Below are 11513 nucleotides of genomic sequence, written 5' to 3'. Positions count from 1 at the left end.
TGGTAGTTCTGTCCGTTTTAGTTTCTAAAACTGCAAGATGACATGAGTGGAGTTTCTGCTGAAAGGCAGGATGTAAATTCTTGTAATAAAGACAATGGCAGGCTAATCCTAAATAAGATCATGAGGGAGTGGGAAGAGCTGTGGTGCAATGCTGGCTTTCTTTGCTTTACTTCTGCTGTTGTGCCACCCAGATATTATGCCAGCCTTCCCCAACTTGGTGCCCTCCAGATATGATCATCTAGATCTCTCAGCATTCCCCCAGCCAACCATGTTAGGAGTTAAAGCGAAGATGCTTACGGTTTTTAGCACCTAGTATTATCCCTTTAAATAGGTCATGTAGAAGAGAGGGGTAAACCACACAACCTGTTCATTTATGGCAACAAGGGAGAGGGCCTTCTCAGTGGTTGCCCCCCCGACTATGGAATGATCTTCCTGATGAGGCTCGCCTGGAGCCAACGTTGTTATCTTTTCGGCGCCAGGTCAAGACTTTTCTCTTCTCCCAGGCATTTTAACAGCATTTAACAATGTTAAGTTTGTTTTTAGTGGACCCCAGAATTGTTGCTTTTAAATGGATACTGTTGTTTTTATACTGTTTTTATGGTTTTTAAACTTTTGTATACTTTTAATGTTTACTATTTTTAATTGTTGTAAACCGCCCAGAGAGCTTCGGCTGTGGGGCGGTATATAAATGTAATTAAATAAATAAATAAACAAATTTATGACAGTCATCTAAACAGGTCTAGTATTTTATTGAGACTGTTTTTAGCTACCAAAAATTATTTTAAATTTTGGCTATTTAATTTTTCATGGTGTGTTTTGAACGTTATATTTTATTGTCTTAGGAGTTGTTGCAAATCGCCCAGAGAGCTTCGGTGACTGCGCAGCACTGAAATGAAATAAAAACAAAAGAGTGTGCTAAAACTGACTTATTTTGAAGGAAAAGTTGTGGTGTGGACCCTGTTGTGGATCAGGGTCTCTCAGCAGTTTTCCATGAAAAATCCCCTTGCCAGCTATTTGCCCTTAAGGTGCTGTTTACATACTCAGAGGCCCTCTCCTCTCCCCCCCCCCCCCCCGACATTCTCACAGGCAAAGCAGTTTGTGGTCCTGCTGTGAAAGGAAAGAGGCAACTACTAACCTTGGAGTTTCACTACTGGAGAATTTTGAGGACTCCCCAAAGATCATCAATTGGGATGAATGCACTGCTACGCTAGCTCGTGGAGAACGCTTCACTTGACGTTTGTATGTACGGGTGCTATTGGCATGAGGTGCCATGTTTGACGGTGTCTTGTACCTCCCAACGAAGCGTTGGGCCAGATGCCAGGCGGTGGCATCTTATACATTTGACCCAGAGCGCATATTATTATTATTATTATTATTATTATTATTATTATTATTATTATTAATTTATATAGCACCATCAATGTACATGGTGCTGTACAGAGTAAAACAATAAATAGCAAGACCCTGCCGCATAGGCTTACATTCTAATAAAATCATAATAAAACAATAAGGAGGGGAAGAGAGTGCAAAGGGAGTATAAAAGTCAGAGCAAAATCAAGTTTTAAAAGCTTTAGGGAAAAGAAAAGTTTTTAGCTGAGCTTTAAAAGCTGCGGTTGAACTTGTAGTTCGCAAATGTTCTGGAAGAGCGTTCCAGGCATAAGGGGCAGCCGAAGAAAATGGACGAAGCCGAGCAAGGGAAGTAGAGACCCTTGGGCAGGTGAGAAACATGGCATCAGAGGAGCGAAGAGCACGAACCACTCTGCTAACAGGGGAAGGGCAAACTGAATCAAACATCTAGAGATGACAATACAAATACTCTTTGTGAAACAAAATTTTATTTCCTGTTCTTCACACAGCTTTCTCCTATACAAGAGTGAAGTTGGGTTGGAGCTATCCCTCCCTCACATTCCTTCCCCTCAAGCGTTCACCCAAATCTCCTGGCATCAGCATCCCCAGTCCTCTGGACATGGGACTTACCTAGCTGCATACCCACCCACCTCCCAAACTGATGTCTCAATTGGCAAAATCCAGGCAGTGAGTGCCACCTGGAAGGAAGCAATACTTGTGGGCACAAATAAGGAACAGAGTGTGAAGGGATTTCTAACTATGGAGACGGCGGGAGAAAGGGGACACAGGCAGTGGTGATGAGTGAAGCCTCCTCACCAGGCCTCTGTGGGCTGTAAGAGAGGACAACACCCACCCTTCCCACCTCACAACTGGGTGCCCTATACAAGAGGACCTTTATCCTCAAACTCATCTGGTCTGAGCCATCCATCCCAGTCCTCCAAGTCGCTAACTGGGATTTTGCATGCAAACAGGAGTCCACGGTCTTCTTTCCGCAACAAGTTATCTTGCTGGCCGCATTCGTTTCTCTGCTCCAATTCAGGGCTACCCCACGCCTCCCCAGATTTGCTACCAATCCACAGCTGCTTGCCTAATTTGGAAGATAGATCCTGTTCCCAAGGAAAGGGTCACTTCTCACTTGGTCCTTTCTGTCCTTTAGATTTGGCACCCACAGGGGTCTTCTCAGAGGAAGGATGGCTGCAAGGGGTGGAATCCGGGGCTGTTGCCTTTTCCGTTAGGGAGACCTTGGGCGGCCGTTGAATTGAGCTGGGCATCTGGCCTGCAGTGCAACACAAGGAAAAAGTGGCCTGTGATTGAGGCCTCCTCCTAAAAATGATTTCTGCAGCTATAATCTCTGCACCAGCCTTTCCCCACTGAACAAACCTGCTCCCAACTTTGGTTCCTCCAGATTTTCAAAATGGCTGCACATCTTGACAACTGCCCCTCTCCCCTGCTGCCACTCCTGATCTGTGGAAATCACCCCTACTCTTTCCTTTTTGAATGGAAATACTCAACATGCTCCTTATTGTAGCCTTCTAATTCAAGCCCTTTCCCTAGTAAATTTCCAGCCCAATTTGACTATTAGAATTAGGACTAGGGATATCTGATATCCACAAGGTCTGTAGATCAGGCTGAACCGATTTAAATCAAGTAAATTTAAATCAGTAATTTAAATCAGCAAGGAAAAAAAGATAGATTTAAAACACTCACTTAAATCAAGTTTCTCACTGAAACTTTTTAATATATTTCCTGAACAATGGTGCAAATCTGAACACTAAGCCATGTTAATTTACAACTAAATGGAGTATTATTTCCACTGTTTCATTCTGACAAGCAGGCTTTGAATTTCTTTGACTGGGTTTGGACGATCCTGTAGGGAGAAGCCATCGTGACTTTTGCATAATTCCTTGCAATGTAGCGCGCGTTGTCTGAACCTGGCATGCAGCAGGGATAGCTTCGTACCCACCCAACAACCCACAACTTATAGGAATCAAGCATCATTTTTAATCCACCCTCCTATAATGTCTTTCTGCTTTAATTTAACTTCTCTGTCTTGCTTGGCCCAACTTCACCACTACATAAGCACAAAGCAACAATCCTATATAGCCTGCGAATTTGCACATGTGACGTTAGGAAGAGAAACTGAAAGCCCAGAGCTTCCAAGAAGCAAGAGCTGGTAGTTCGGCTGGGCGGAGACATCTTCATGAGATAAACAATGAAATTAATACTCACCTTTGAGTAGCAGGGAACTTCATTTTATGAGACTGTAAGTGTACGTTTAGCATGTTTATGATGAGATGGAATTGTAACCATGTTGTTTTTTTTAAGTTGGAGAGAAGTTTAGTATTTTATTTACGAGGTTTTTTAAAAAAATATTTAAATAAAAAAATCAGATATAGATAAAAATCAGATTTAAATCAAATAAATTTGATTTTAAAAAATCAAATTTTCTCCACTCTGCTGTAGATGCACAGGAACACTCTGATAGCCTCTATTTTTTCTTTGTACAACACAGGTGGGAAACCAGTAGCCTCCTCATGATGTTGGACTCCAACTCTCAAGAGCTTTATTGTCACAACAACAACAACAACCCTTGTATGTCCTCTTCATTCAACTGGCCTGTGGTGCAGTTTGCTAATTACAGACTCTGGACTCCATGATTTTAAAAGGCTCCTCCTTCTTCAGATGGTGATGTGTTCCTTGCTGCATTTCAATTTCTTCAAAATGCAGCAAGCCAGTCCTGCTGCATTTGAGGACTCATTTGCAACGTGCGGAGTGGAGCCTTGGGCTTCTCAATCTGTCGAGTGGGCCCTGACCTCTGCCCCGAAGTCCTGCCATGAGGGCACCACTGACTGGCCTACAGCCATCTCGTTGACCCCAGGCCTCCCAGTTTTCAGCTAGGAACTAACCCCATAACTGCTCTCAGCTTCTTTCTAATGACCTCCAGTGAATTAAGCTCAATACAGTTAGGAGATGGAGAACAGCAAAAGACTGTAAGCTTATACAAGAGGGTTAGGAGAGAACTTCAGAAGAAAGCAAGCTCCCAGTATCTGCTTACTTTTCCAAGAGAGCCATAGCTACATTTCCTTACCTTTTGGTCCTTCACCAGCTGGTGTCTGGTTCTCTAGTAACGCCTCAGGTTGCTCCGACCACAACTTATAGTCAGGGTCGCTGAGGAAACGCTTGGTTAGGCCACAGTTGAGACACCGCACAGCAGTCCACCGCTGATTACGGCGTTCTGGTTGGAGAAGTGAGGAGTGAATGAGTCAGGGAACCCAGGAAAGGGATCACTAAATCTTAACAGGGTAATTGTCATGGTGTTCAATCAAGTCCATAAAGTGGACGTGGCCTTGTGTTTAACAGAGGACAATGGCAGCCTCAATGCGAAGTGCAAGTCACAACCGCCTGCCAGCGTGGGGGTCTCTGTCTAGAACTGTGCAAGGAAAGCGGAATAAAAACAGCATGGATATAGCTCGCAGTAGCAGTTTGGGGGATTCTGCAGTGCTGAGGTTGGTTTTGAGGCTGGCATTCCCTGTCCATGTGCTTGTTTCCATGCCCCACGTTAACACCTGCTCAATCTTGAAAAGAACGATGATATTGCAATGCAATCTGACATCTCCAGTGGTCTCTACTTCCTCCAAAGGAAACAGATTATATTATGCCGGGGTGCAGAACCAATTTGGCCCTCCGGGTTTCCCCAAAAGGCCATGCCCCCTTCTCCGGGCCCCAGTCCCTCTACATAGGAACATTAAGAAGAGCCCTGCTGGATCAGACCGAGGGTCCATCTAGTGCAGCACTCTGTTCAAAAAGTGGCCAACCAGCTGTCGACCACAACCAGGACATGAGTGCAACAGCACTCATGTTCCCCAGCAATTGGTGTACACAAGCATACTGCCTCCGATACTGGTAGCACATAGCCATCAGGACAAGTAGGCACTGATACCCTTCTATGCCAGGAATTTATCCAACCCCCTTTTAAATCCATCCAAAATTGGTAGCCATCACTGCATCTTCTGGGAGTGAATTCCATAGTTTAACTACGCACTGCATAAAGAAGTACTTCCATTTTTCTGTCCTGAATCTCCCACTAATCTGCTTCGCTGCTTCTAGTATTCTGATGACTGTTGGGTGGTTTCACAGTTGTTGTGCAGTTTTCCCCCACATTCTAAAAGCTTGAAATGCCTCTCCTACGGCTTACTTATTGGCAAAAAGAGCTTGAAGCTAAAATACGCAAGCATTTTTGTCCTGCCCCTCTTAAAGTTGGCCCCGCCCACCCCTGGAAGGCAGCCCCTGAGAGCTGCTGCAAAATGGAGGCTGCGCACCCCTGCTATAAAGGCTTCCCTAGGTGCCTGACTGCTTGGGGGAAAGGGAAGGCCACCTAAAAACTCAGGCATCTAGTCCATACCGTGCAGCACATCACCCCCCATCCTCAGGGATCAGGTTACACTTAAGAGTGGAAATGTGGCCCGATTTACCACCATAATCCCTAGCGAGGCTCACAGCAAGGCATATGTATAGATCGCCCCACCCAGAGGACTTTCAAGGCAGCAGGGAAACTCCAAGCATCCCTCTGTGGTACCACTCCAACCTTCCAAACTCCAAGCATCCCGCCCTCAGCTCCATATAGATTGTGGGAAAGACATTGTGCCAGACCCACTGACCCCTCCAGAGCAAGAAACCACTGTCACGAGGATCCATGCAACACCGCAAACAAGGAGGAAGGGAAGGACTCACTTCTCTGGCGCACAGTTGAGCTGACCCCAGGGACAAGAAGGGAGAAGCAAGATTTACAGACGGTCCTTTTCACAGAGGGGTCCCTGCAAGGCAAACAGAGATGAGAAGTGGCAATTGCTTGTTTGACACATGCACAAACAGAAGCATTCTGTATTCATGCAACTCTTCGCACAAGTGTGCAAAGCTCTTCATATATATATAATTCCTTACAACTGTCTTCCCCAATCTAGTGCCTTCCAGATGTCTTGGAATACAACTCCCATAAGCCCTGATCATTGGCCATGCTGGGTGGGGCTGATGGGAGTTATAGCCCAAATGATTGGGAAGGCAACGTGCTGGGGAAGGCTTCCTTAGAGTATCATCACCACCACCATATTACAGACTAGGTGGAATGAGGGCTGTGAGCAATGTATTTTTTAAAATTAAATTTATATCCTTCATTCCATGGAACTCAAGGTGGTGGACAAAGGTTCCCAGGTGGTCACCCACCTGGGCCAGACCCAAACTTACTTAGCTACAAAGTAGAGCCCCTATGCTCCCTTAGTCATAATCACTGCACTTGTACACCACATTTTCCACAATTCATTATGCTCAAATGGTTCACCAAACAAACACAGTAGCCATAATTATAATACACTACACTACAACATTAAATCAATTACAGTTCGTATAAAACATAGGAAAAAACTGAACAAGCAGAAGACATGCTAATAGATCAGTTAATATCCAGTAACTGTAATACTATACTTGCCTTAAGCAATTCACTCAACAGTTCGTATTAAGAGACTAACAATAAGATACCTCTCTGCATCAAACTCGCAGTAAAACAAGGAAACACCCACACCCAACATTGCAAACAGCAGCACCCTTAAGCAGCAGAAAAGGCTGCTTGTCTTAACAGAGCCCCATATCCTGAGCCAAGAAAGGGCACCCTCATCCCTATGGCTGCTCTCCCCACTATGTCTGTCTCTTGGCAGTAGCACCCTAGGAAAGGCACTGGTGAGAGCCAGTGTGGCGTAGTGGCTAAAGTGTTGGACTGGGAGTCAGGAGATCTAGGTTCTAGTCCCCACTCGGCCATGGAAACCCACTGCGTTACTTTGGGCCAGTCACAGACTCTCAGCCCAACCCACCTCACAGGGTTGTTGTTGTGAGGATAAAATAGAGAGGAGATTATGTACACTGCCTTGGGTTCCTTGGAGGAGAAAAGGTGGGATATAAATAAATAAATAAATAAAGGCAAGAGGTGAAACTCTTTCCACCTGGGCAGATGCCTTCAAGCCATCCTAAACACAACATATACACCATCTGTCAGGGATGCTTTAGGGTGGATTCCAGCATTGAGCAGGGGGTTGGACTCGATGGCCTTGTAGGCCCCTTCCAACTCTGCTATTCTATGATTCTACCTTGACACATATCAGTAGCAGCAGCAGCTTGGAAACAGTCCTGTCCTGCTGGCAACCACAGCATCTCTCTCCCCATTAACACCCTCCCTACTCCCCAAACCTGGCACTCACTGTCTTAAGACCAGCCGTCGGCTGATGCTGTTCTGGGTGTGGCAGTAGAAGCGGGCCAACTCCTGGTTGTCTGGGTTTTGTGCGAGAACACAATGTGCTGCCTGTTGTAGGGAATGGAAAGAAGTCAAACCTCCTTAGTTTCACCAGCACTAATCGTATCCCCACAGAGGCACCCCAGGCCTTGTGCGTTGCATACACCCATAGCCGCACTGCACAATGATGTCTTGCAGAGGACTCTCCAGGCCTTATTGTAGTAAGAACAGCAAAGAGTCCTGCAGTAACTTACAAGGCCAAATATTCCATGACATGCGCTTTCATGGGTATAAAAAAAATAGTGCAATACAAGGTTCAAATGAAGCTACCACTATGCACAGTAAGAAAAATAATGAAGTAACTGATCCAGTGTTAAGCAAAAAAAAGTAATAATAAACACATAATAATTTAAAAATTTAATGATTTAACATGTAACATAAAATTATACCAGAATAAGAACTAAACAACCCACAAACACTAAATGGAAACTACACAGTTCACTTGTTTCTATTATTTATTTTATTTTATTTTATTTATTTAATTACATTTATATACCACCCCACAGCTGTAGCTCTCTGGGCGGTTCACAAAAGCTAAAAACAGTAAACATTAAAAATATACAAAATTTAAAAACCATCAGAGACATAAAAACAACAGTATAAAAACAGCAGCATCCATTTAAAACAACAATTCTGGGGTCCTTTAAAAAACAAACTTAGCATTCAATGCCTTTAAATGCCTGGGGGAAGAGGAAAGTCTTGACCTGGTGCCTGAAAGATAACAATGTTGGCGCCTGGCGAGCCTCATCAGGGAGATCATTCCACAGTCGGGGGGGGGGGGGGGGCACCACCAAAAAGGCCCTCTCCCTTGTTGCAATCCTCTGAGCTTCCCTCAGAGAAGGCACTCAGAGGAGGACCTTAGATGTTGAGCGCAGTGTATGGGTAGGTTCATGTCGGGAGAGGTGTTCCATCAGGTATTGCTGTCCCAAGCCATGTAGGGCTTTATAGGTTAAAACCAGCACTGGTCATATGAAGGCTATACCCATCCACCTGTCCCATACGCATTTCAACCACAAGGGTCTTTGTCAGGGGGATAAGGAATTGTTAACATTATAGCCCCAAACATAGAAAAATTCTCTTAACTTAATTGTTCCACTCAGACCAAACATTAACTCTTGTATAGCTTATCCGTGTCAGGCAATTTATGGATGCATCAGGAGAAGAAGGGACTTGCCGTATGCGGCAGAGTCTTGCTATTTACTGTTTTACTCTGTACAGCACCATGTACATTGATGGTGCTATATAAATAAATAATAATAATAATAATCTTGTAGCTGCTAAGATATAGCTGAAGCATCCATAAACCAAGTCTACAGTCAAAGCAGGTTTTCAGTAAAGCGCAGCATGCAAAGAACTTATGCACCGTGCATGTGTAGTTTCCATTTAGTGTTTGTGGACTGTTTAGCTCTTATTCTGGTATAATGTTATGTTACATGTTAAATCATTAAAAATTTAAATTATTGTTTATTACTTTTTATGCTTAACAGCATGGATCAGTTATTTCATTAAATTTCATCTTAGTGTGCACGGTGGTAGTTTTATTTGAACCTTGCATTGCACTAATTTTCTTAAACCAATTTTGTTTTGCGTATTGACTTGACCTTTAAGACATGACCTTTACTACTAATTGATGAGCTTTCATGGGCCAGAAGTCACAGTGTCAAAAGGATTAAGTGATCTAAGTAGGCAGGCATTTTGTGCCACTACAGGTATTAATTTGAGAACATAAAAAGAGCCATGGTGGATCAGACCAAAGGCCTTTCTAGTCCATAATTGGCCACATTCAGATAACACACTAAGCCATGCTGCTTAACCACAACATGGTTAACGGAATGCATTAAGGTTAACCATTTTGTGGTTAAGCAACATGGTGTAGCGTATTGTCTGAACAGGGCCATTCCATCCACATAGTGACCAAGCAGCGGCCTGTGAGGACCCCACAACTAGTAGGATGTCAGCGCAATAGCACTCTCCCACTCATGTTCCCTAGCAACTGGTATTCAGGGGCATACTGCCTCCAATACCGGAGGAAATACATAGCTATCATGACTAGCAGACATTGATTTACTTAGCTATGCTAAGATCATAGTGGTATCATCAACTCTACAGTTGGAAATGGTCATTATGTTTCTTTTGTATACTTTTAAACTTTAAACGGTCACAGACTGTACATTTTGCATGCCATTACCATTTAACCTCGGTTTACATGTTTTTCTTTCTATGCTCACCATGTGTAGACCTGCCAACCAAGGATAACATTACAAGAAGCAGACTCACAAAAGCTTATGTCATAAAAAATAATAACAATTTTTTTTAAAGTGCTACAAGGATTATTGATGCTCCTAAGCAGACAGGCCGATACTCACATGGATACACAGAGAGGATTTTTTTTTTCTAAAAACCAAAATGAAGCCAAAAGGCCAAGCAATGTAAGAGAAATAGTGTGGTGTAGTGGTTAGAGCAGGAAAACATGGATGCTGCCCTGAGCTTTGGAAGGATAAAAATTACACAAAAATAATGTAGCTGGTGATTGACGTAACTATTCAGAACACAAATGAAAGCGAAATCTGATCCAATCAGAGTGGGTATGGCTCACTCCTGAGTAGCAGCCACTGATGATAAGTTGGCATAACCAGATGGACAGTATCACTCGCCTACATTGGGGGCATTATTTTCTATAGTGAGCTAGTTGCTCCTAGTCTCTGTTGCATCCAAAACATCTACAAGCTGTTTTTATAGAGAGATTTCACACACAAGTCAGATAGTGATAATTCAGCTCTCTTTATCACATATCAGGCCCTTAAAAAAAGAATGAAATATCAACCCACCCACCCCTGCTTTTACATGTGTGTGTGTGTGTGTGTGTGTGTGTGAGAGAGAGAGAGAGAGAGAGAGAGAGAGAGAGAGAGAGAGAGAGAGAGGAACCTCTGTGTGCTTTTGTGAAAAAGGGGCAACAGTCAACAAGATAAACCCTTCAGGGTCACATGCAACCCCCAACCCTAAAGCTGCCTACTGAATATCACAGCTGCACAAGAAACAGTCTTCTCACCTGATAGAGGAAATTGAGTCTCTGAAATGCTTCTTTGTCCTTTATCATGGCCGGTGGTAAAACAATCTATGCAAGACTTTTAGTGATAGTGGTGAGAGAACAAAAGGGAAACCTGCAGGAAGGAAACCATAATAATAATAATAATAATAATAATAATAATAATAATAATAATAATAATAATAATAATAATAATAGGCATCAGTGATCAGCAAATGTCAATCTAACCCACATATCCATCACATGGGACTACTCCAGCCTACCCCAACCTGATGCCTTCCAGACATTTTGAGCTACAACTCCCAGCATCCTTGACCACTGACTATGCTGGCTGGGCTGATGGGAGTTGTAGTCCTCCAAAACATCTCGAGGGCACCAGGTTGGGACACTACTCCAGGGTCTTTGGCTTCTTGCTAGATCTTAAGTATACGTTCCATTTATTCAGAGCCCACATATAAATAATCACACCACAGGCCAACCACCACGCAATCGTTAACCCAGGAGGTTATATTACCGCGAAAGTAATATATTCTGGAGGGCACCAAGTAGGGGAAGGCTGCGCTAATCTATTATCCCTTGGGGGTGAATTTCGTTGTCTCCTAGGCCTCCATGACCGACCCACAGCAGATTTTAGCTTGGCTTCCACGCTGCTATTAATCCAGCAACACTCCGTATCCAAGATCCAGAGGAGCCACTTACCAGTCGCGCGCAAACGGCTTCTCCGACCAGACTGCTTTCCGTAATGAAGAAGCCGGCATGCATCGTCTTCCGGCTTGGCAGCAG

At 43.8% G+C, this 11513-nt stretch overlaps 1 protein-coding gene across 1 annotated transcript; it reads right to left on the bottom strand.

The window, feature by feature from the left end:
• Window positions 1-1816: 1816 nt before the first annotated feature.
• On the bottom strand, window positions 1817-11513 carry RPP21 (ribonuclease P/MRP subunit p21). The gene is made up of 6 exons (XM_063122259.1): window positions 11430-11513; window positions 10734-10845; window positions 7593-7693; window positions 6079-6161; window positions 4436-4582; window positions 1817-2623 (listed from the first exon to the last, which is right to left on the bottom strand). Exons 2-6 carry the CDS (start codon window positions 10779-10781, stop codon window positions 2472-2474), a joined length of 531 nt encoding a protein of 176 aa, XP_062978329.1. The 5' UTR covers window positions 10782-10845; window positions 11430-11513; the 3' UTR covers window positions 1817-2471.

The sequence above is a fragment of the Elgaria multicarinata genome, chromosome 3 (assembly GCF_023053635.1).
Source record: "Elgaria multicarinata webbii isolate HBS135686 ecotype San Diego chromosome 3, rElgMul1.1.pri, whole genome shotgun sequence".
NCBI lineage: Eukaryota > Metazoa > Chordata > Lepidosauria > Squamata > Anguidae > Elgaria > Elgaria multicarinata.
The sequence above is the reverse complement of the archived record's forward strand: the minus strand, read 5'-3'. Positions and strand labels throughout refer to the sequence as shown.

Coding starts and splice junctions, on each gene's coding strand:
- RPP21 (XM_063122259.1), bottom strand. CDS start 10,781: ATGATAAAGGACAAAGAAGCATTTCAGAGACTCAATTTCCTCTATCAG. Junction 4,583..6,078: donor CTCAACTGTGCGCCAGAGAA/GTGAGTCCTTCC, acceptor TTCTCCAACCAG/AACGCCGTAATCAGCGGTGG. Junction 2,624..4,435: donor AGCTGGTGAAGGACCAAAAG/GTAAGGAAATGT, acceptor GTTGCACTGCAG/GCCAGATGCCCAGCTCAATT.